Raw genomic sequence first — 26,366 nt, 5'->3', positions numbered from 1 at the left:
TCAACAGTTTCACGGAGAGTCCATCTTTGACTTGTAAGCAAGGATTCATATTGCATAGTATCCCCACATCCGGAAAAGATAGTCTCTATTCCTCCATCACTATACATAACATATCCTGCAAAACTCTCCTTTGTTTTTGAAAATGAAATAAAATTCTTCCAGAGCAAAGAAAAACTCCAAGAATTTGCCTTTTCTAAACCTGCCCCATAAATGATACTCAAAGATGTTCTCGTGAAAGAGGAATAGCAACTACCAAAACCAAAGGCAAATGTGGACAACCTAAAAGGCTAGCAGAAGACTAAATCAAAGAACAACCCATTAGTAAAATGACAGGACCAAACTGCCACCTATCCATCATAACACTGGATGTAAATGGCTTAAACTCATCTATCAATATGCAAGAATACAAGAGACATAAATCAATGAATGTGGCACATCACACTAACTTAAGAATCAAAACCATATAATTATGTCAGTAGATACAGAGAAAGTGTGTTATAAAATACACTATCCTCTCATGACTAAAACAAACAAACTTAAGCGTATCAGGTATAGACCAAATATTCTTCAACACAATTAAGGCAATGTATGACAAAGCCACAGGTAGCATTACATTGGATGAAGAAAAGTTGGAGTATTTGCACTATGATCTATAACCACACAAGGATGTTTACTTTCACCATTTCCATTCAATAATTTTCTGAAAGTTTTAGCCAGAATAATTAGGCAAGAAAAAGAAATCAACGAAATAAACATTAGAAAGCAGGAAGTCAAGTTCTCCCTGATGGCAGGTAAAGTGATTCTATATACAGGGAAACCAAAAAGATTCCAGTAAGAGACCACTAGAACTCATACAAGAATTAGTAAAGCTGCAAGCTATAAAATCAACACAAAAAAAGTAATGGTCTTTGTCTACACAGACATGGCTGCGAAAGAACTTATCAGTACCATTTACAATTGCTATCAAAAAAAAAAAACTGAAATATATTGGGATAAATTTAACCAAGGAGGTGAAAATTCTCTACAACGAATATTACAAAACATTAAAGAAACAGAAAGTACACAAAAAAATGAAAAACAAAAATGTCATACTTGTGGGTTGGCAGAATTAATATCATCAAAATGTCTATACCACCCAAAGCAACTTACAGATTCATTGAGATGTCAGTCAAAACACCAATAAATTCTTGTCACATTTAGAAAAAAAAAATACTGGAGCTGGTGTGTGGTATAGTACTTAAAGCCTCCATCTGCAAAGCTAGCATTCTACACGGACAAACATTTCTATTCCAGCTGCTTCACTTCCAATCGAACTTCCAGCTAATGATCCTGGAGGATGGCCCAAAAGCCAGAGCCTCTACACCCATGTGGAAGTCTTCAAAGAAGTTCCTGGTTCCTGGCTTCAGATTGGCCCAACTCCAGCAAATGAGGCCATTTAAGAAGTGAGTCAGTTAATGGAAGATCTCTCATTCTGTGTCTCCCTCTCTCTCTGTAACTTTACTTCTCAAATAAACCATAAATATTAAAAAAAAAAGGGAGGGGAGCAGTACAGTAGCCTAGGGCTAAAGTCCTTTACCCAGGATCACATAAGGACACCGGTTCTAATCCTGGTAGCTCCGTTTCCCATCCAGCTCCCTGCTTGTGGCCTGGGAAAGCAACTGAAGACGACCCAAAGCCTTGGGACTCTGCACCCATGTGGGAGACCTGGAAGAAGCTCCTGGCTGCTGGCTTTGGATCAACTCAGTGCCAGCCATTGCAGCCATTTGGGGAGTGAACCAGTAGATGAAATATCTTTCTGTTTCTCCTCCTCTCTGTAAATTTGCCTTTCCAATAAAAAAAATAAATAAATCTTTAAAAAAATGCTAAAATCCATATGGAAACACGAGACCTTGAAAAACTAAAGCAGTTTTAAACAATCAAAGCAAAACCAGAACCATCATAACATCAGATTTCAATACATACTACAGAGAGGTATATATATGTAGATCAATGGGACAGAAACTGCAGAAACTACCCACATGTCCACAGTCAACTAATTATTTACTAATGACCTAAAGTCAGTCCTCAAAAAAAGGAATTTTTTCCCAGTCTCTTTAAAAATTGCACTGGGAAAATAGACCTCCACACGTAGAAGTATAAGACAACTGCCTATACTTCATTAAAAAGGGAAAAAAAAAAACTCAAAATGGATCAAACATTTAGACATATAACCTGATACCATCAAGTTACTAGAGGAAAACCCTGGGGAAATGCTACAAGACTTCTTGGAAGAGAGCCCAGAAACAGGCAATCAAAGCAAAACTAAAAACAGAGTAACATCAAGCCAATAAACTTCTGCAATTCAAAGGAAAGCATCACCAAAGGGAAGAGGCAATCAAAAGAATGTGAGAAAATATTTGCAAATTTTGCATTGAATGTGAAGATTAATATTCAGAATCTATAAATAACTCAAGAAACTCAACAGCAAAATAAACAATCTAGTAAAGAAATACTAGGGACATGAATAGGCATTTCTCAAAGTATCAAATGAAAGTGAACAACATGGGGGTAAAGGAAATTCCAGAGCCTATGGAGTTGTATCATAAAAATAAAATAGATGGAACAAAAAAGAAAAAAATGAACAACCCACACATGAGAAAATGTTCAAGAACTCTAGCCATCAGAAAAATACAAATAGAAAACTACAATGAGGTTTCACTTCAATCCAGTTAGAACAGCTATCATCCAAAACTCAAGAAACAATAAAATGCCAGGGAGGATGTGGGGGGAAAGGTACCTAATCCATTGTTGGTAGGTATATAAACTAGAGCAACCATGATGGAAAACAGCACAGAGATTCCTCAAATATCTGAAAACAGATCTATATGACCGGCCATCGCATTCCTGCAAAATCACCCAAGTGAAATGAAATTAGCACATGAAAAGTTATTTGTACCCTTGTGTTTCTTGCAGCTCAATTCACAATAGCTAAGATATGGAAACAACCCAGGGGTCCAACACTGGATGACCAGATAAACAAAATGTGCTACATATACACTATGGGATCCTCCTCAGCCACATGAAATCCTGCCTTTTGCAATGAAATGGATGCAACTAGAAATCATTATGCCAGTGAAATAACCCAAAAGACAAATACCTTATGTTTTCTCCATTATGCAGCAGCTAATATAAACTACATACATATATATGAATAAAATTATTACTTTGTGCTATGCTTGTTGTTTTTAGCCCATGTTTACACTCCAGTGGAACTGTGGTATTCCTACTTCTTAATTGTTTAATATTATTTTAGTGACAAACTAATATAGAGTAGATTAAAAGTATGTCTGCAAATACGAATGAAGAGAGGGGAGGGAAGGAGGGAAGATTATGGAGGGGGAGCAGGGGATTTGGAAAGTGTGAGCCTTATCTTAGAATTTTACCTATGGAATAAACAAAATCTGTTCCCTTCATATTCATAAAAAAATTTTCTGAAAACCTGTCAACCTAGCAGTTGAATCATAGCTCAGAAAAGCAGAAACTATAACAATCCAACTTGAACTAGTTAATTAGTACTGGTTCCTATTTTTCACATTATCTAATACCAGTTATGTGGCCTTACTGGTAAAAATTACAAATGGAAAAATTATTGTCTTAGGCTAACAGCAAAGTATATACAATAATTTTTAAGAGTATATGTCAATATACTATATTTTAAAACTTAATATATTTAGCAATTAAAATTTGTCAATCAGAAATAAAATTAAAATCCAAAGTATAAATATTTGGAGCAGATTCAAAAGCGCTATTTCCATTCGTCAATCCATATAGAATAAGATTTTGCTATAATGCTTCATGTTCCCAAATAGGCAATGAAAAGCTTTCCAGGAATTCAAGCTTTTCAGTGACAAACACGTGCAACGTGAAATCCTCATGGTGGAATTTACCGTCTTGTGACCGTTCTGGCAGGCCACATGCAGTGCTGTCTGCCCCATTGCATCCTCAACGTCAACGTCACTGACATGCTGCACGAGGTCATGCAGCAGCTCTGTCCTTCCATTCACAGCCAGCCAGTGTATCTGGAAAGACAGTCATTGAATTAACATTTGTGCAAGAGTACTTTACATTAAAAACAGATAAATAATGCTATTATTTCTTAACTGAGTTTGACAGACAAACTGAAGATCTTAAAGGCCACATAATTCTTTCTATTTTTATAAGAAAATACATACACCATCGTTTATTTCAAAATGAAGAACTCAATGGCTCAAAACAGTATCATAAGCTTACCAAATACTCTGTTTCTTACATAATTCTAGATTTCTATGCACAGCTTGTTTCTAAAAAAAGGGAGCTTGAAACTTTTCCTGCCCCAGGAGCTAACATAAGTGAAAAGCTAATAATTCTCTACTTCCTATATTTTACAAGTAATACATATACAAATATACATATATATGTCATACGAATAGTAGAAAAATAAGGACTAAAAAAAATAAAATACTTAGAAGTCTACCTCAAAGACAGTTAAAACTGGACTTTGTATTTCATATATTTTTCTTTCTAAGATACTGATTTATTTGAAAGGCAGAGCAACAGAAAGAAAAAGGAAAAGCCAGAGATCTTCCTTCTGCTGGTTCACTCTTCAATGGCCACAATAGCTGGGGCTGTTGCAGGCTGAAGCCAGGAATTTCATCCTGATCTCCCACATGGTTCAGTGCAAAAGACACAAACACTTAGGTCACCTTCCATTGCTCCCCTAGGTATATACTAGCAGGAAGCTCAATCAGAATTACAGCAATCCAGATTCAAACTCAGATGTTGATATGGGATGCCAGCATCATGAGCAACAACTTAAGCTGCTATGCTACAACACCAGTCCCTGCAATTTTATTTCTTTCCATTAAAAAAAAAAAAGAATAATGAAAATTGCAGGCAGGCATTCAGCCTAACAATTAAGATGCCAGGTAAGATGCGATACTCCATACATCAAAGGACCTAGCTCAGTACCCAGCTCTGGCTCACGACTCCAACTCGCTTCTTATATGGCCCCTGGAAGTAGCTGCTGTGATGACTCAAATAACTGTGGCTTGCCGCCCACATGGGAGACTTGGCAGCATTCCTGTTTCCCAGTTTTAGCACTGACCCCATCCCAGGTGTGTGGGCATCTGGGAAGTAAACCATCAGAGGGCACCACTCTTACTCGCTATCCATTCCTTACCTGTCAAATAAAATAAAATAAAAAATTTCAAATATCACAAGACCTCTAATTTAAAATAGCAGGTTGAAGGACAAGTGTTGGGGTGCAAAGGGTTGAGGCACTGTGTAAAAATCAGTATTCCATATTTCAAAGTACTGGTTTGAATCCTACCTATTTCACTTCTTATCTAGCTTTCAACTTGTGTTCCTGAGAAGGTAGCAGAAGATGGCCCAAGTTCATGGACCTTGTCACCCATGTGGAAGTTCATGATGGAGTTCTCAAATCCTGGCTTGGGTCTGGGCCAGACCTAGTTGCTGTGGTTATTTGGAACCAAGCCAATAGACGGAAGATGTTTCTCTTTTGTTTCTTTTTTTTAAGATTTATTTCTTCTTATTGGAAAGTGAGATATACAAAGAGGAGGAGAGAGAGAGGGAGATGCTCTGTCCGATGATTCACTCCCCAAGTGACCACAACAGCTAGAGCTGAGCTGATCCAAAGTCAGGAGCCAGAAACCTCTTCCAAGTCTCCAGCACGGGTACATGGTCCCAAGGCTTTGGGCCTTCCTCAACTGCTTGCCCAGGCCACAAGCAGGGAGCTGGATGGGAAGCGGGGCTACCAGGACATGAACCGGTGCCCATATGAGATCCAGGCACATGCAAGAAGAGGACTTCAGCTGCTAGGCTACCACGCCAGGACCTGGATGGAAGACTTTTATTCTCATTCATATTTTCTCTCTCTACTCACTGTTCCTGCAAATAAAAAAAGTAAATTTTTTTTTCACAAATTAAAAATAAAAGAATAGCAATAAGTTCTGGAAGCTAGAAAAGATAATAATTTTTTTTTTGGTCATCAGATACTTCTGATCTGTCAAAATAAAAATAGAACCCTAAATTAGATAGGACATGAGAAGGCTTAGAAACAAAGAGTCTGTCCCAGTGAGGCACCAAGCACAATGAACCAGGAGTATTTCTGTGAAAAGGGGAGATTAAGTGCAAGTTCACAAAGTGAATACTGGGATCTCAAAGTATTCTTCCCTACCCAGCATGCAGGCTGCTGGGACCTTCCTGGCACAATGGAAGCACTCCTCTGAGGAACTGGATCAGCTCAAGGGTAAATAACTACAGAAGGCCAGGAAGAGGCCCAGAAGCAAACGCTCAAGCTGGTCACCACAAACCTGGAGGCAGAGCTTTCACACAGCTTTTTTCCTTTCCCATCACACATTTGACAAATGCATTTTGAAAACCAAAACATAAAACAAAGTAAACAAGGAACTATGAACATTCCAGAAAAACTTTAATTTATAACTTTTTTTTTACATTTATTATTATCTATCTATAACTTATAAAGAAAAAAATATGCTGCTTGTATACTTGAAGTAAAAACTTTTTTTGTGTGTGAAACAACAACACACACACAAAGAAGCTTAATTGGCTAATCCTCTGCCTCCAATGCTGGCATCCCATATGGCTGCTGGTTCTTATCCTGGCTGCTGCATTTCCCATTCAGCTCCCTGCTTATGGCCTGGGAAGGCATCCGAGGAGGGTCCAAGTCCTTGGGCTCCTGCACCTACATAGGAGACCTGGAGTAAGCTCCTGGCTCTGGGTTTCAGATTGGCTCAGGTTCCGCCACTACTGCCATTTCAGGAGTGAACCAACAAACGGAAAATCCAATGAAGATAAATAAATTTTTCAAGAATTTTTTGGCCTGTATCCTTTTCAGACTTGTTTTCTTAAGCTAGTGGGGTTTGTTTGTTTGTTTGCTTGCTTGTTTTTTTCACTATCATAAAAGTTTATTAAGAAACAAACCAAAAAAACACAAAAATGTACATGTCCCAACTTTCATATCACATCATAGTAAAACAGGTCCTTTTGCAGAGGGGTATGGATCTCTCTGCCGAACACTCATTGTACTCATTCCAAGAATTCCAACATGATGATACTATTGCCTCGTATTACCACCATTCCAATATTGTTCTGCTGTTCACTATTTGCAATCTCTACACATTCATCTATCACCAGATTCATGAAGAGTTCAAATCCTCACAGTACTGCTTGGACATGTCTGCTGCCATTTAATTTCAATAACTTCCTGTCCATAAGCTTTTTCAACTCGGGAGGGTGAGCTTTGCTCATGGCAGAGGCTCAGAGCACTCACAGACTTCTGGAAATGCAACTGGCAGCCTCCCCATGCCACTGCCCAAGCTAGTGCTTTTTATGCATTTTGCCATAACACTATTTGGCAAAAGTAAGTTAATAAATATAATTTTTATATAATTTATCAATTATGTACATAAGAAACATAGCTTATTATATATAATACAATATAAAAGGGATATGGTGAAGGATATGGTAAGGGATATTGGTGTATTGTTAAAAAATTTAACAAAATTATTGCTTCATTGGAGTAGAGATGCCCAGATGCCATATCAAAGTGCCAGTTTGAGGCTTGGTTACTCCAGTGCAAATCCAGTCCCTGTTAACACTTCTGTGAAGCAGCAGATAGAGTTTCTGGCATCTAGCGTGAAGACCTAGGTGGAGTTCTTGATTCTTGGAAACTGGCCCAGCCCTAAATTGCAGCTACCAGGAGACTGAATCAGAGAAAGAAAGATCATTAGCAAATAAATTATTTTTTTAAGGTAAAGTCAAGAGAATTATGTGACTGCTGAGCAATTACGTTTGAGTTACAGAAGAAATTAAGTTTTTAGTAAGTGTACTCTCCTTTGATAGTACTTGTACATTTAAAATCTTTTAAATTGTGAATAGAGAATATTGAACATTTACTTACTATGCTGGTTTTCAAAGCCTTTATATTAAAAATTTGGGGGAAGAGGACTAACTAAACAACCTCCCTCAAACGTTAGTTGTACTCTAAGTGGCCTATTATAAGTTTAGTCAGTACATTTATATGGAATCTACTGTTCTTATCGAAATTTAGATTTTATTGTATATCAGTAGTATAATACCATCTATTCTATAAGCAAAGATTGTATTGTATATATTCTATTTTCAGGATATATAGTGATGTGATATGTACTGTAGAGCATTATAAAACCCTGCAAATGACATTGGTCTTTTCTTAATTTAGGTGTGATAAGAAGCCCTTCGAGATGTTGGAAATATTTAGAATATTGACTGTGGTAAACAAAACATGATCCTGCACAGTTAATGAAACTCATATAGAACTTAGCTATACACACATAGAAGTAAAACTGGAAAAATCTCAGCAAGAGATTGTATCAATGTCAGATTCTTGGTTGTGACATTAGATTATAATTATGCAAATTTGCTACTGATTAAAAAGTGATAGAGGAGGAGAGGAAGATCTTCCATCTTCTGATTCACTCCCCAAGTGGCCACAACGGCCAGAGCTGAGCTGATCCAAAACCAGGAGCCAAGAGCCAGGAGCATATTCTGGGTCGCACATGTAGGCAGAGTGTCCCAAGGCTTTGGGCCCTCCTCTGCTGCTTTCCCAGACCACAAGCAGGGGGCTGGATGGGAAACGGGACTGTTGCGGCACAAACTGGTGTCCATATGGGATCCCGGCGCATTCAAGATAAGGACTTTAGCCACTAAGTTACTGTGCAGGGCCCTCCAATCTGTTTTTAAAAAATCTGATTCTTGTCTTATTGAAACTTTAGATTTTAAACATTTTAAGTGCTTGTTACTAAATCATCACTCAACTTTCTCTTAACTTTGTAAATGTGTTTTTTTAAAGGATTTATTACATTTAAACATTTACTTGAAAGAGAAATGGACATGGACAGATTCAGAGAAATCTCTCATCTACTGGTTTATTCGCTAAATGTCCTCAGCAGCAGGAGGTTGGCCAGTCTGAATTCATGAGCTGAGAACTCAATCCTGTTCTCTAATGTGTGTGGCAGTGACCCACCTTGTTGAGTCATCAGCCCTTGCCTCCCGCAGCCCACATTAACAGGAAACTAAAGCCAAAAGTGGAGCTGAGAGTTGCACCCTGGTTGTGTCCCAACCATTGTCTAACTGCTGTGCCCAAAGCCTGTCTCTACTATCTTTTATTCAAACAAACATATTAAAGTCAATTACAAAAACACAATGAAAACCGGCTCTCCTATAATGAACTTACAACTTACTTCCAAGATCCTACCAGAAGTTTCTTGAAACCCACTGACAATAGCTGAGGAAGTAAGACTTCAAAATAAATGCAGTATGGAAGAAAGGAAGGAGCAGTCATTGTGGCCCGATAGATTAAGTCACCACTTGGGACGGCCATATCCTCTATCCCATGTTGGAGTGTCTTGGTTTGAGTCTCAGCTTCACTCCCAGTCAAGCTTCCTGGGAGGTAGCACAGGGTGGGTCAAGCACTTGGGGTCTCCAGCACCAACACGGGTGATTTAAATTGGCGTCTGGCTTTGACCTGGCCCAGCTTCAGCTGTTGGAGGAATTATTTGGGGGGAAAGGGTGAATCACTGAATGAAAGACCCCTCTGTCTGTCTGTCTGTCTCGCTCTCTCTCTCTCTGTATGCGTGTAACCATGCTCTCTGTATGCGTGTAACCATGTCTTTCAAATAAATAAATAAACAAAAATTTTCAAAGCTCATTTTAAAATTTATTTTTATTTTACTATAAAAAGGCAACTTCAGAAATACCTATACTATACTTTGCATTACCATCACATTCATCATTTTCAAAAAAGCACTTTAATAAAAATGATATCACTTACTGCTGTAAGGCCTTCATTATTACAAATGTTGACATCAGCACTGTATTCTAACAATTTACTCATACATTTTTTTTGCCTGAAGAGAAAAACACAGTCGCAGATCATTGATACTAGAAAAATATGCAATATTTTACTAACATATTAACAATAATAAACAGTAGTAGATAACATATCTATATTTGCAATATATATAAATAACATTTTCAATAAAATACAAAATCATTTTTACAAAGAAATGGTACAAATCAGTTTTATGCCACTTTAACAAATTTCACATTCAAATTACAGAGAAACTTCTGGCATTGACTAAACACATGGAAGAATAACCTTCATTAGAGACGTAAGAAAATAGAAGCCTAATGAAAAAGGGAACTTCTCAATGTTGCATCCTATACTCTTAATCACAAAATACTCAAAAGATAACATTAAAGTGCATTATAAACCATAATCAAAAATTAGTAAACTGCAAGTTTACGCATTCTCCTATCCACTTCTTTTTTTTAATCATTTTTATGATAAAATACATACAGTTTAAAATTTATCATATTACCCATTTTTAACGGACCAACTTTGTGGTACTTTACTAAGCACATCGCACTTAAGTTTCATCCATGTTGTAGCACATGTCAGAACTGCTTTTGTTTTTAAGGCTAAGTAACATTCCACTATACATATATACCATATTTAGCCTACCCATTGACTAGTTAATGGGCACTCAGCTTGTTTCCACATTTTGGCTACTGTAAATAATGCTACCTTGAACATGTGTGTAAAACTGTTCTTTGGGAACTCTATTTCAGTTCTTTTAGATTTTCTCCCAGGAGTGGATCCCCTGGATCATTTGGCAATTCTGCTGTTCAATTTTGAGGAACTACTGCAATGTTTTCCACAGCAGCTTTGCCATTTGCCATTTGCCATTACTACTGGGTGCACAAGAGTTCCCGTTTCTCCCCAGCCTCATCAGTATTTGCTATTTTCTATAGAAACTTTAATAAGTGTGAGTTTCTCTCTCACCATTTGTTGTTTTTATTTCTCCTGTGTGTTACTTAAAAGGCCTTCCTTTCAAACAACAAAAACAGAACATGACAGGTCTTCTTGGCAAACCAAGAACCACTTTTCCTTCAAATCTCTTATCTAAGACCTATTTCTTGGCTCTTACACTGAAATCATATAACTAAGTTTCCTACTACAATAACAGTTGACTTTTTACCCTGCCCTAAACCAATGTGTTCTTCTATTTACAGTTGCTGACACTGAGTGCTGAGATATTTTAATAAATACAATCTTACATTGCCATCATCTTATGAATATATGGAAGGGTATAGCTGGATGCGAGATAAATTCAGCAAAGGAATGAACATGTTACCCTAGGACCCTGGATGTCAACATATCTAATATGGCTAATCATTACAAAAACAAATGTTCAACAGGCACACTGTAATCTGCTAAAACAATGGACAACTAAATTGGCTCACATGCTAAATCAGGAAACAAGCAAGATCAGATAGGGTCAAAGGCACATGCCTTTCCCCTACTAATCCTGAACATCACTATGACTCTTATCTTTTGGATTCTACTTTAACCCTCATACAAAAAAATCTGGCTTCAAATCAATGCATCTTACTTAGGCAGCAACCTCAATTATCTAAAATCCCAGATCAAAATAAGAAGCAAAAATAGCTTCAAAAGAAATCAAAAGAGACAGTAGTAGTACACTTGTAGAGAGAATTCTTACAGTGCTTGCAAGTTCATAGGAATAGGTGTTTGGCCCTAGCCACTGAGATGCTCAAGTCCCATACAGATGTCTAGATTTGATACCCAACTCTGCCCTGAATCCAGCCTCCCACAAACGCAGTCCCTGAAAGACAGAAGCCATAGCTCAAGTAACAGGTTCCTTCTGCCTATGCATAAGTTCCTGACCCAGCTGCAGCTTCCTTGGCTGCTTCAAGCATTTGGGCAGTAACTCAACACATGACCTCACTTTTCTCTCTCTCTTTAAAGTCTTTTACTTTTAAATCATAAAAATGCTAAGTTTCTCAAGCCCTGAATCAAAACTAGTTCTTTTCATTTTAAATATAATTCTAATCATTTTGGCTTGGTTTCTCAGTCCAGCAGAGTTTTAAGCAGGGAAAAACAGTGATACAGGCAGATACGACATCTGACACTCCTGGAAGAAAAGAACAGGGAAAGCGGAACATAAAAATTGTAGTAGCGTTTAAAATAGCATGAAAAAAAATTATGTTCATAATAATGTTGGTTATCAGGAAAAGTCAAAGTATATAGAAATCCCAATTTTTACATTTTTAGGCACATTATTGTTTAGAAAATTTGTCAGAGATAAAATGAAAAATAGATTCAGCATTGAAAGAAGTAAGATCGCAGTCAACACAATGGTTCAATTGGCTAATTCGCTATGTGCAAGTGCTGGCATCCCCTATATATGCCAGTTCATATCCCAGCTGCTCCACTTCCCATTCCGCTTCCTGCTTACTGCCTGGAAAAGCATACAAAATGGCCCAAAGCCTTGGGACCCTGCACCCATGTGAGAAACCCAAAGGAAGCTTCTGGCTCCTGGTTTCACACAGACTCAGCTCCAGCTGTTGTGGCACTTGGGGAATGAACCAGCAGCTGAAAGATCTTATTCTCTGTCTCTTTCTCTGAAAATCTGTCTTTCCAATAAACATTTTCAAATCTTTAAGAACAAAATATTGTTCTAGTACAGCTCATTCTGTAATAACTACAAATAAATTGAGTATAATATATTTGCCATAGGCCACAGAGTTAAGAATTGCAAAAAATTAGCAGAGAACTTGTCAATAAAAACGAAGGAGAAAATTATGGTTTTCAGAAAGTAAAATGTCATAATCTAATAAGCAATAATGTTTCCAAAAATACATTCAAGAAGAAAAATATCAATGAATAATTTAGTAAGGTACCAAATGTGGTAGTCATTTGAATATTATGTAATGACCCAAAACCTACTCCAAAGAGAAAAGATCAGATTATCAATAATATCCTTAGAGACAAAAAAAATTATAGAAAATAAAACATGCACATTATTTTTCTAATTTCCCCATGGCTGGGGAAATTAGAGAAAAACATCAAATAAAAGTGAAGTGTGGGCCCAGCGGTGTGGCCTAGCAGCTAAAGTCCTAGCCTTGAAAGCCCCGGGATCCCATATGGGTGCAGGTTCTAATCTCGGCAGCTCCACTTCCCATCCAGCTCCCTGCTTGCGGCCTGGGAAAGCAGTCGAGGACGGCCCAATGCATTGGGACCCTGCACCCGTGTGGGAGACCCGGAAGAGGTTCCTGGTTCCCGGCTTTGGATCGGCATAGCATCGGCCTGTTGCGGCTCACTTGGGGAGTGAATCATGGGACGGAAGATCTTCCTCTCTGTCTCTCCTCCTCTCTGTATATCTGACTTGGTAATAAAAATAATAAATCTTAAAAAAAAAAGTGAAGTGTCATATATTTTTAGTTATAACTGATAATACAACTTAACGCACTTAAAGAAACCAAATATTTACCCATTTCTAGCTGCCAGATGAAGGGGTGTACAGCCTGAAATATCTTGGTAGTTAGGGTTTGCGCCTTTCTTTAGCAGCAGAACCAGGCACTCCACTGACCCACAGCTAAAACAGTTTAAAAGACAGTTCAGACACAGTCAACATACAGCCATACCTGACACAACTTAACTCAATGAGGAAAACATTCCATGTAACACATTAAGGTCCACATTCACCTAGACTTTGATTTAACTAATAAAGATCTTCTATTTTCAATATAGGACATTCTACTATGAAAGTTACAAAGTATTTGAGAAATTCAAATAAAGTATTATTTTATGAAAGAAACCATACGGTACTGTTAACTTTTTGGAATTTCCGAATACCTGTGTAAGGCTTGAAAAGACAGCAGGTGTCAATTAGCGAACTGATTACACGCTGGAAGACTCTAAACAGAAATCATTCTCTCACTCAGGTTAACAACACAAAAAGCCACCGGCTTCAGTGCAGTCAGTTCATCCCTCTATCACTCATGCAGATGAGATAAAAGGAAAGTGTGGCTGATGCACACGCTAAGTACATCCAAAAAAAATAACACCCATGTTCTAGATCAGATCTACAACCTAAGACAATAAGGTAGGATAATAAGACTAAAATCAAATTCAAAAGTTACTAGGCGCAGTAGCCTAGTAGCTAAAGTACTCGCCTTGCACACCGGGGATCACATATGGGCGCCGGTTCTAATCCCGGCCGTCCCGCTTCCCATCCAGCTCCCTGCTTGTAGCCTAGAAAAGTAGTTGAAGACGGCCCAAAGCCTTGGGACCCTGCACCCGCGTGGGAGACCTGAAAGGGGCTCCTGGCTCCTAGCTTCGGATTGGCACAGCTCCAGCCATTGTGGCAGCTTGGGGAGTGAACAAACAATGCAAGCTCTTCCTCTCTGCTCTCCTTCTCTGTATATCTGACTTTCAAATAAGAAAATAAATCTTAAAAAAAAAGTACCAATTTAAAGAGGCAAAACCAGGCCCTAACCTATATAAAAATTACTCAGCTGATCTCTCCCCTCAATCACTTGCAGTAATGCTGATTCAAAACTTATTTCTCCTTCAGAAAGAGTTTTTAATCCCAAATAACTTTTAGTCTTACTTTGCTGCAATGTGAAGCAAACTTCTTTTCACACGTCCAAAAGCATAATTGACATCAAATTTAGAATTTGATAGTAGTTCAGAAACAGATCTATGCAAAAAATAAAAGGAATCAAAATGTAAAAAGCTTGGTAACAGCATGAAATCATTACTCAAAAGATTGCATCCCCTATCAATCGGGAAAGAAGGCATGGACCTCTAAAGGCAGCATAGCAGCCTGGCCAAGGTCATTCAAAAATCACCTGCTTTGACCAATAAACTGCGAGAGAAAGTTTCCTCATGTGCCACTTAACCAGTGCTATGTTAACTGCCCTGAGGACACCCGGACAATAAACTGGCTTCAGCTTATCCTAGATTCTTACAACAACATGTCTGCTGCTTCCTTTGCCAAAAGTTGAGCCTATCTATATTCATTTTGGCCAAATAAAGTCAGACAAAAACATTTTCTAATTATACCAGACAAGAAATTTAACGCAAATGCTTTATATTTTGACCTTATTTCAAAATACAGCTTAGCTTCACTTTCCGCTTATTACAGAAAGCTACTCCCAGCTAACTGCAGAATAGCTGACTGCTGAAAGTATGAAGATCCCCTCAGGCAGCCAGTGGCATGTCAATACACTAGTAAAACCAACAGGCATTCAAAGAGACATACTCATTCCCTCAGTCCTAACCTTTTGTCATTAAAGGTTACAAGTGACATTTATATGAAACCATCATAATATTCTCTGTCAGTGACCAATCCATACTTGATTTAATATTTGATAATTCATTTAGAAGACCTCTTATACAACTGTATGGCTGCTATCAGTCCTAGAAAATTCTGTTTATAATTTCACAGCTAGAAAATTATAACAATGTAAAATAACTTTCCCCAGGAAGATATATCTACTTCAAAACTGTATGTGGGCATGGGCACATGTGTTTACATATTTAGAACAATTTACATTTCTCAAAAAGCAAAAATTTATGAAGTAGTCTCTCACCTGTGTTGATCAGCCATAACCATTGGCATTAATGTATAAACAGCAGTTTCGTTATCTGGATAAAGAAAATGAATGAATGAATGAATATCCAAAATCTGATACTCAGAGATCAGCACTTTTAAATTCTACATAGAAAGGGAAGAAGAGCGGTGGAACAGTGTACAACCATGCAAAACATCAGAAGTATAGCAAAACCTCAACAGCATATCATTTTGTATCCCGTGTATTGATTATTGCATTTATTTCTACATCATGATAAAAGAACTTAAGTTTTGGATATAATGAAATAACTGGAAATTCAGTATTTTCGGCAGCTTTACCAAATGAAATTTCTTTTACTCCTAAAGAAATGTTTATAGATATCATGTTTTATCATGCTTACATATATACTAAAAGGATTTTAAGTATCTAAGGACATAAAAGAAATATATGCCAAAATAATTGCTTCAGATTTATTTATTTGGAAGAGTTAGAGAGAGAGTACTCAGTCTGCTAGTTCACTTCCCTTACAGTTCACAATGGTCAGGCCTGGGCCAGCCAAAGCCAAGAGCAGGAGCTTCTTCACGGTCCTCCACATAGACAGCAAGGGCAAACACCTTACTCTGCTTTCCAGGCTGTTAGTAGAGAGCTAGAACAGAAGTCAAACAGCCAGGAAAGAAAACTGGTACCAGTCAAGGATGGCAGCTTAACCAACTACATCAAAATCCCAGCCACCTAAAATTTTAAAACCTTAAATATATGTACTATTTGTTTCTTGCCAGTACTATTTTTAAAACAACTCATTTTTAGAAGTATTGACATGACTTTAAAGTCCTAATTTTACTTGTCATCTTATATTACAACATAGCATAGGATCATATTAAATACATTAAATGTAGCATTTATATGTTATGGAATAAAGTAATAAAATTATGATCCAAAAGAAAATGCTGGAAGTCACTGTCTATGATGCTGTATTATACCTGTGCACATTGTAACTGATGTTTTTATTTTTATGTATTTCTGATTCTCATTTCTCAAGGCATTGTAAAAGTTTATACTTTTTCATATAAGTTTATATGTTTTAGCACAATGGCTCAACAGGCTAATCCTCCACCTTCAAATGCTGACATCCCTTATGGGTTCTGGTTCATGTCTCAGCCACTCCACTTCCCATTCAGCTCCCTGCGTATGGCTTGACAAAGCAGTGGACAGTCCATCCATGGGACCCTACAACCCACTTGGGAAACCCAGAAGTTCCTGGCTTCGGATCAGCTCAGCTCTGCCTGTTGTGGTCATTCTGGGAGTGAAGCAGCAGATAGAAGATCTTTCTCTCTGTGTTTCCTCTCTCTCTCTCTCTCTCTCTCCTTCTCTCTATAAATCAACCTTTCAAACAGAAGTAAATAAATATTAAAAACAGAATGAGTAGTTAAAAAAAAAAAAAGAAGAAAGGCAACTCTCACAACCATCACTTACCCCTTAAAAGGTAATACTGATACTAAAATTAGTAGTTCAAGTTTAAAGGGGAAATAAGTTATACACATAATATAAAGCTAGCTCCCAAAAGTGTTGACTAACTGGAAACGAAAGCAGTGAAGTTACAGTGAAAAATCCAGCAAACAGGACCTAATCAACTGATAAGGGCAGTATCACAGGAAATAATACACATCATGTAGCTTCCGTTATGAGAAAGTCACCATTACTTTTGCAGTATTCTGGCCAAAAATGTGTAACTTCAATCAAATCATAACAAAACACCAACCAAGTCCAAATTAAGAATTACACAAAATACCTGACCAGTCCTCTCTTAGCATCTTTTAATTTTTTGATTAATTGGTAACACCTGTACATTTGCATGGAGTAAAGTGAAATGTGCTTGTGTTTATTTGAGAAAGAGATTGAAAGATGCTAACCACTGTTTCATTCCCTAAACACCCACCAAAGCTGGTGCTGAGCCAGGCCAAAGGCAGGGGCTGAGAACTCAATCCAGGTCTTCCATGTGGGTGACAGGGACTCAGCCACCTAAGTCACAGCCTGCTGCCTTCCATCTGCACTGAGTAGCCAAGAGTTGAGCCAAAGAACTCTAATATGTGATATGGGCATCTTAACCACTAGGACAAACACCCACTCCAATTTCTTACTTTCAATGACTATATGATGGTTACATAACATTTCTTACGAATTCGGAGAATCTAGATGAAAACTATACAGAACTCTACTATTTACATAACTTATCAATCCTCTACTGTTACTTTTTAATTTTTTTTAAGGAGGAACAACTGTTGTAGGTTGAGTCTTAGAGATAAATCAACCAAATGTAGTGTATGAATCATGTCTGGATATTAACAGCAACTGTAGGGCCATTTTAAAGATAATGGGGAAGAAGGGAGGACTCAGCGCAGACTAGATATTTGAAGATAATAAAAAATTATTGCTGGGGTCAGTGCTTTCGTGTAGTAGGCTAAGCCTTTGCTCTTGTGGTGTCAGCATCCCATCTGTGCACAGGTTGGAGAACAGGCTGCTCCACTTCTTATTCAGCTTCTTGGCTATAGCCTGGGAAACAGCAGAGGATGACTCAAGTCCTTGTGCCTACACCCACATGGCAGACCTAGAAGTTTCAGACTCTTGGCTTTGGACTGGCCCAGCTCTGGCCATGGCAGCCATTTAGGGAGTGAACCAATGGATAGAACAGCTCTATCTCTCAGGCCCAGCGGCGTGGCCTAGTAGCTAAAGTCCTCACCTTGGAAGCCCCGGGATCCCATATGGGCGCTGATTCTAATCCCGGCAGCTCCACTTCCCACCCAGCTCCCTGCTTGTGGCCTGGGAAAGCAGTGGAGGACGGCCCAATGCATTGGGACCCTGCACCCGTGTGGGAGACCCGGAAGAGGTTCCTGGTTCCCGGCTTCGGATCGGCGCAGCACCAGCCGTTGCGGCTCACTTGGGGAGTGAATCATGGGACGGAAGATCTTCCTCTCTGTCTCTCCTCTGTGTATATCTGACTTTGTAATAAAATAAATAAATCTTTAAAAAAAAAAAAAAAGAACAGCTCTATCTCTCTATGCCTCTCCTTCTCTCTCTGTAGATCTTTCAAATAATAATAATTTTTTAAAATCAATTGACATATAAAGGAATGCCAATTAAATTCACAGTAGACCTCTCACAGGAAATTCTACAGGCAAGAAGAGAATGGAGTGACATATTCCAGATTCTAAATGAAAAAAAAAAATTGTCGGCCCAGGGTAACATATCCAGCAACGTTTACCTTTGTCTTTGAAAATGAAGTAAAATTCTTCACAGTAAAGAAAATTTAAAGGAATTTGCATCTTCCAAACCCGCCCTACAAAGGATACTTAAAGATGTTCTCTTGACAGGGAAGAGGAATAGCACCCACCAAAACCAAAGGCAAACGTAAAGAACGCATCCCCGTAAAACAACAGAAAACTAAATCAATGAACAACCCATTGCTAAAATGACAGGACCAAGTTACCACCGTTCATATTAACCCTGAATGCAAACAGCTTAAACTCATCAACCAAATGTCATAGATTAGCAGACTGGATTAAAAACACAAAATTCATCTATTGCCTACAGAAGAAATACCAACAAAGAGCAGCAGAAACTGTATCTCATGAATTTTGATTTTTTGTTAGTTTCATCTCTTCAGAACACTTTCTTTCTCATTAAATTCTTCACTGACTCACAGCTCATATAATAACATCATTTTCTTCAAGAAGGTTTTTGATTTTCATTTCTTCAGCGACACAGTAGTCATTCAATAGCATTTTATTTAACTTCATGGCATTTTAAATTTCTTTTTTTCTTCCTGTTGTTGATTTCGTATTGTGGATTTTCATTTAAGGGGATGTATAGTAACTGTGTAATGGAGACTGTCATATCCAGATGTGAGGATACAATGCAGTGTGCATCCTACTTCCAGCAGTCTACCATTGTCCACGCCTGCAATGATGGACATAAAACTGTTTATGAAGATCTATACTATACTAATAACACAGGAGAACTCAGTTGGGGGAAGGAAACTTGGGGATGGGTAAGGGAAATCCCAGGACCTAATGAAATGTATCACAAAATAACAATAATAATAATAAAAGAAGGAAAAAATAAAGAAATGAGAAAACAAACAATAATAATTTTTAAATTATTACTAATTAGCTCTAACATTATTGGTGACTGTGTTTGAAAAGCATGTTATATATTTAGATATACATGCTAAGTTATTTATAGGGGAAATAAGCTAATTGCATTATTTCACATTTATAACACTTTCTTTTAAAGATTTATTATTTAATTTATTATTTACTTATTTGAAACAGAAAATTACACACAGGGAGGAAGAGAGACCTTCTGTCCTGTGGTTTATTTCCCAAATGGCTTCAACGGCAAGTGATGGTCCAGGCTGAAGCCAAAAGCTGGGCGCACCATCTGGATCTCCAATACGGGTGGTGGGGCCAAGGTCCTGTGCATCATTTGCTGCCTTCACAAGCACATCAACAGGGAGCTGGATCAGAAGTGGAACAACCAGGCCCCAGGACTCTAACCAGCACTGCAACATGGGATGCCAGAGGAAAAAACGGAAGCTTAACCACTGCATCACAACACTAGCCCTTACTTCACATCTTCATTCATAATTTTACTACGGGTGATTATATAGGCATGAAATGCAATTCAGTCCTACTCAACATACAAAAGTTCAAGATGCAGATACAACAGCTCTTTCATTATAAGAATAAAATAATAAACTCTATTAATAACCAAAATATTTCTTTAAAGAGTTATTTGTTTATTTGAAAGGCAGAGTAACATCTGGGCCAAGCTGAAGTCAGAAGCCAGAAGCCAAATACTCCATTTGGCTCGCCAACAAGGATGACAGGGCCCCAACAACTTAGCCCATCACCTGCTGTCTTCCTGAATACATTAGAAGCACAGTAGCCATGACTCAAATCAGCACACTGATAGGAGATGCTGGCATCCCAAGTAGTGGCACCACAACACCAGCCCAGCAAAGTGTTCTCAAAACTACCACCTTAAAGGCCTTATTCTAAACACTTTGCAAACATCATCTTTTCCATATATCCCCATTCCACAAATGAAAAAACTGAAACACTAAGCAACAAGCCATATAAGGGTAGCTGATTCTAGAGCCTCCACAATTCAACATCTTATAGTATAGCCAGGACACATGTGTGTTGCAACCCAAAAGTCTATGATATAATACAATTGTTCACAGGTACAATACACTGTAATGGGTTTTATCTTCTGCTACTTTTTTTTTAAAATGCTGATTGCAACTACCAAATTCTTCTCAGTAATAACAAATGAGTCACCACAACCAGAAGCTGAAAACACTGCACTAAGCCTGGGCACGACAACATTATTTATTTATCATATAATGCTTGTCCGAATAGGAATCTGAATGTTTAACCCATGACAATTTCAATTAAGCCACTCCAGAATAAACAAAGCTTTAATAAGAAACCTCCTTATTTATAAGCTTAAAGTACCTAATTTCAAGTGAACATTAGTATGTTAAGGTTTACATTGTTTTTATTAAGTTTTTTTGAGAAAAACCATTTAATTGAAAGGCAGAGTAACAAGAAGGAAAGAGAGAGAAAAGGAGACACAGAGAGATTTTTCCTATCTGCTGATTCACTACTCTTATGCCCACAACAGGTGATGTTAGGCTGGGCCAAAGCCAGGAGCAAGAACCCCCGCCAGGTCTCCCACATGGGTGTCAGGAGCTCACATATTTTGGGCATTGCTGCCGTCTCCCAGCTAAAATAGCAGACAGCTCTATTACAAGTGTGGAGAATCCAGGTTCAAACCAGGCACTCCAATATAGGATCCAGTCATCCAAAACAACTTACTCTTTGCAATAACACATGCTCCACACGATTTCATTTATATAAAATATAGATGTGGATCTTATTTCTTTTTTATTTATTTGGATGGCAAAGAGACAGAGCTCCTATCCACTGGCTGATTTTCCAAATGCCCTCCTTGACTGAAGCCAGGAGGTACAAATTCAATCCAGGTTTCAATACACTGATGGCAGGAATCCAAACACTCCACTTCTGTTCCAGTACCCTGCAAATGCAGCTGGGAAAGCAACAGAGGGCTGTCCAAGTACTTCTGTCGCACTACACCGATGTGGGAGACCAAGAAGAAGCTCCTGGTTTCCAACCACCCCAGCTCCTACAGTTGAGGCCTTATCAGGAGTGAACCAGTGAAGATCTTTGTCTCTCCATCTCTCTGTAATATCTGCCTTTCCAATCAAAATAAACAGACCTTTTTTTTTAAAAAGGGAATGTTGACATTATTAGATGATATTCTTCTAGAAATTGACCCTAAGGAAATATTTAGACAGGAAAACTAATTCTTAAGTATAAAGCTGCTGCTCGGGCCCGGCGGCGTGGCCTAGTGGCTAAAGTCCTCGCCTTGAAAGCCCCGGGATCCCATATGGGCGCTGGTTCTAATCCCGGCAGCTCCACTTCCCATCCAGCTCCCTGCTTGTGGCCTGGGAAAGCAGTTGAGGAAGGCCCAATGCATTGGGACACTGCACCCGCGTGGGAGACCCGGAAGAGGTTCCAGGTTCCAGGTTCCCGGCTTCGGATCGGCGCACATCGGCCCGTTGTGGCTCACTTGGGGAGTGAATCATCGGATGGAAGAACTTCCTCTCTGTCTCTCCTCCTCTGTGTATATCTGGCTGTAATAAAATGAATAAATCTTTAAAAAAAAAAAAAACAAAGCTGCTCCTCTTAAAGTCATTAATAAACATACAAAACAGATTCAACACTTGTTACACGTGTCCGCAGAAATACTGCAAAGTCATTAAGCATATTTATAGACATTAAAAAGTCCATAATATCTTCTAAATGCAAAATTAAAGACTGTATTATGATCTTAATTTGGTAGAAAACAATCAAAATAACAATGGAAGGAAATAAAATGCTAATATTGTGTCATTACTGACTGGTGCAATGACACATATCTTATTTTTTTTCCAAATTTTCCATGAGCAAACATAATTTTCAACCCATCCTCTAGGGACCAGCATTCTGGCACAACAACTAAAGCCACGACCTGCAATGCTTTCATCCCAGGTGGGCAGAAGTTCCAGTTCCCACTGCTCCACTTTCCATCCCACTCCGTGCTAACTGGGTTGGGAACACAGCAGAAGATGGCCCAAGTATATGGGGCCTGTCACTCAGCATCCAGGAGCTCCACCTCTCCACCCTGGTGCTCCTGGAAGCTGTTCTGTTGAAGTCACAGCAGAGTGTACCAGTGGACTAAAGATTTCTGTCTCTCCCTCTCCCTCTCTCTTTCAAATAAATAAATACATCTTTTTAAAAATTTCCTTATTAAATTTTCCTCTATTACATTTACCAAAAAAGTACTAAGATTGTAAAAAGTCTTGAGGTTTGAACTAGAAAATACAGGGCCCCATGCAGTAGCCTCCTGGCTAGAGTCCTCACCTTGCATGTGCCAGCAGCCCATATGGATGCCAGCTCTAAGACCAGTGGTCCCACTTCCCATCCATCTCCTTGCTTGTGGCCTGGGAAAGCAGTAGAGGACAGCCCAAAGCTTTGGGACCCTGCACCTATGTGGAGGACCAAGAGGAGGCTCCAGGCTTGTAGCTATGGATCGGTTCAGCTTGGACCATTGTGGCCACTTGGGGAGTGAATCATCGTATGGAAGATCTTCCTCTCTGTCTCTCTGCTCTGTATATCTGCCTTTGAATAAAAATAAATCTTAAAAAAAAAACTAGGAAATACAAAGTGCAAAGTCAATGAAACCTACAGGCAGCCTTCATCAACAAATATCACCAAGTTGACTGTGAGAAATAGGTGAGTCACAGCACCACTTGAGAAATGAATTGGATTCAAAGGTTGGAAAGAAACAGACAAACAAAGCTGAAGCTGGAAGTCAAGTAAGCAAAATGAAGATTATTTTAAGTCAATTATTTTATGCCAATTGGGTATCAGGTACAAAACTACTTTTGAGAATTCACCACCACGAAACCTCCCAATTCTGCATCCCAAGCAGACACTAGGCAAACTCATTCAAAGAAAATGATCCCTAATGTCCTAGTTTCACATTCGTTCAGGACTCTTCTTCCAAGGCTTACCTTGCTAACTTACAAACCTCCCTGGCAGCAATTCAAAGAAAACTGAGAAAAACACAAAGACATACACAACATCAAAGAAAAAAACAGAAACCACCAACTAGAACCACTAACTAGAACCCCCTCCTAGCTCCTGTCTCACTTGGTCATTAAGAGGCAAATTTCTTCAAAGAAGCAATGCCAATCCCGTTATCACTACAACCCTTGAACTCAGGGGGCTGCAAAGAAAACTTTTTTTATTCCTCCCCTTTCTCTTTTATTACTGGAGTTGTACCAGTCCCGAGGACCCCCAACACATTGAACTAAATGTTTAAGATCAATGCTTCATTCCTCTCAATAGTTCTGGCTGAGTTCCCATCTAGCCGCTCCCCCCACCTCAACCCCACCCACCACCCACCCGTGACGAACAGATGAAGACTTGGGGATAAGGTGTGCGTGTTAGGAAGGAACGGCAGGCACACTAAGTATGCCCACTCAGCACTAACAGGACCTGCGTGATTTCGGACATTCTTGTTTGTTTTCAAAACACAACCAGAAACTATATCGTAACAGGGCCTGTAACTGTAATATGTCCTGAATCCTAGTCTCTGCCATCCGGCTCGTCTGTCTGTCTCTTGGCCAAAATCCACAGCGGAAGGTCCGGAGACTTGGGTCCCCCTTTGCCCGCCGCAGCAGGAGCCGCACCATCAGCCCTCCCGCGGACGCCCACCTGCGGGCCTGGGAGCGGCCACCGAAGGCCGAGGGTCGCCGCCAGCCCCTCCCAGCTAGGGCCAGTCAAGACGGGGCGTTCTCTCAGCTTTCGCTCTTTTCCCATTGGACCTTGACGCGCCTCGAATCCCAGGCCCCGGAGCCGCCCCCTCCTCCGGGTCGCCCCGCTCACCCTCGGGCAACTCCACGGTGCGAGCGCGGCGCAGCGAGCGCGTCAGGCGGTTGAGCTGCTCCATCGCTCTCTCCATCCTCGGCGCGTCCTCCGCGATGCCCCCCGCCAGCCGGCGGGCTCCGCGCCCAGCGCCCTACATCCCGCCCCCCGACCGGTCCAGCGGGCGGAGGAGCAGGCTCGGCCGGCGCCTGGGGCTACTGGGGCTGCTGGTCAGGGCCGCGTCCTCCGTCCGGGTACCAGCGGCTGCCTGCCCGACCGCCGAGGGGAACACCGCCGCCGCCCCTGATAGCGCCTTTCCTGCCTCCGCCGCCGCGGCTTCCCTCCCGGGCTCGCACGGCCTTCTGGGAACGGTAGTTCGGCCTGGCGACGCCGCGGGCCGAGGCGGAGCCTCACAGGGCGCGCCGGTGGAGCTTAGCTCCGCCGCCAAAGCTATGCCTGGGTGGCGTTTGCGAGCAGGGCTCAACGCCGGGACCGTGGGTACCCACGTGTGTCTGGAGAAGCTCCTAGGCTCTCTCACGCCTTCTCCAGGCCTCCATAGTTGTGCAGGAGCAGTCTTGTCACTCCCGTGTGGGACTGATTGAAGGTTTGCACAACTGTTCCTCAGTTTTAAGCCGCCACCCAAGTCCGAGAATTTGTTCTCCAGATGCTTGACCTCTTTAATTATCCTGTCTCCGTGTCATATTTGAAGAGCAACAAAACCGAACAAATGCAAAAGCAAAATGCTCCTTTTTTTTTTCTTCCTTCTCTGAATGTACCTTAACAGCCCACCTTCCTACGAGGTGAATTCAGGAGGGCAGGAATTTGGTTCTGGCTTGTGGAATCCCGAACTTGGCCATAGCATCTGGAACAAGCCTGGACTTTGGAAGACTACGTAAATGTTGACAGTCTGAAAATGTTGCTTATTTGCTGCAATACTGAAGTCTCCGGGTGACACAGCCAATCCCAGTGGGCATCTCTGGCGTTGGGAGTTGCCAGCACTGGACTGCCAGCCAGCAGAGTGGAAGACATGAAAGAGAGTTGGGGCATGGAAGAAAAAGCGGACAGCAGCCCATTTCTGAGCTCTTCACAGTAGTTGGGCGCCAGGCTGGGTTAAAAGGGAAGTCAGAATGAGCAGAACCCAACCAGCTGAATGTGAGCTCAACAGCACTGACAATGTAAATCTAAGAGGCAACTGCTTTCTTCCTGGATCCACCACAAGAGCCAAGATGATGCTGATGTAGGAGAGTGGGAAGGGACTTCAACTCAGCTCCTTGTAGAGGCAAAGCAACAAAAGGGCAAGAATATCGGTGATACAAGGGGGGGATATGGTGATAGGCCTGAGTGTTCCTTTCCTATGCTGTCCTGCATTAGTTCCATCCTGCAACTTGTGCCCTTTGACCCAGTGACTTTAGGCTCAGGGAGCACATCCATCATCTTCAGGTAACCAGTTGGTTCAGATGAAACCTGAACCAGTCTGGCAATGAAATGGGAGAGGCCAAAGCTTCAACAGAATACCAAGTGGTATGGGTCACTCTTGGCCGTGCCCAGAATACCAAATGGTATGGGTGAATCATGGCCGTGCCCAGCTCTTGTAATCTGGCTTCAACAGGAAATGCCCCCGCCTTGGCTGACTTCCCAATACCATGCAAACAATCAAGATGTCCACTGCTGAAGAGAAGTGACGGCCTTTGTTGACTGCCAATGTTTCCTAGGCAGTTGCTCCATGTAAATCATCTTGGTGTCCCATGGGAACCAAGCCTGGAGTTCGGGGCAGGAACTCCCAGTAATGTGATGGCACTGCTTCCCACACTGATGACTGTTCCCCACAGGAGTGGAAGATACCAGAAGAACTTTAAGAAGGTTGTCATCAGCTGTCAGTCTAAA

General features: G+C 40.2%; 1 protein-coding gene and 1 pseudogene across 2 annotated transcripts in view; both read right to left on the bottom strand.

The window, feature by feature from the left end:
• HACE1 (HECT domain and ankyrin repeat containing E3 ubiquitin protein ligase 1) overlaps positions 1 to 24,634 on the bottom strand; it is an 86,134-nt gene extending 61,500 nt beyond the window's left edge. Inside the window, exons 1-6 of one of the 2 annotated variants that reach the window (XM_058660408.1) lie at positions 24,504 to 24,634; positions 15,505 to 15,559; positions 14,520 to 14,609; positions 13,398 to 13,502; positions 9,872 to 9,947; positions 3,927 to 4,058 (exon numbers count right to left, since the gene is read on the bottom strand). In XM_058660408.1, the coding sequence (XP_058516391.1) occupies positions 3,927 to 4,058; positions 9,872 to 9,947; positions 13,398 to 13,502; positions 14,520 to 14,609; positions 15,505 to 15,559; positions 24,504 to 24,579 (534 nt within the window). In that variant the 5' untranslated portion in view covers positions 24,580 to 24,634. Of the gene's footprint in view, positions 1 to 3,926; positions 4,059 to 9,871; positions 9,948 to 13,397; positions 13,503 to 14,519; positions 14,610 to 15,504; positions 15,560 to 24,503 lie in introns of those variants that run through there. The other variant, XM_058660412.1, reaches the window with a different exon arrangement.
• On the bottom strand, positions 7,058 to 7,308 carry LOC131479512 (small nuclear ribonucleoprotein G-like; annotated as a pseudogene).
• Positions 24,635 to 26,366: the final 1,732 nt, after the last annotated feature.

Source organism: Ochotona princeps, chromosome 1 (assembly GCF_030435755.1).
Source record: "Ochotona princeps isolate mOchPri1 chromosome 1, mOchPri1.hap1, whole genome shotgun sequence".
NCBI lineage: Eukaryota > Metazoa > Chordata > Mammalia > Lagomorpha > Ochotonidae > Ochotona > Ochotona princeps.
This window is presented reverse-complemented; position numbering and strand designations above follow the sequence as displayed.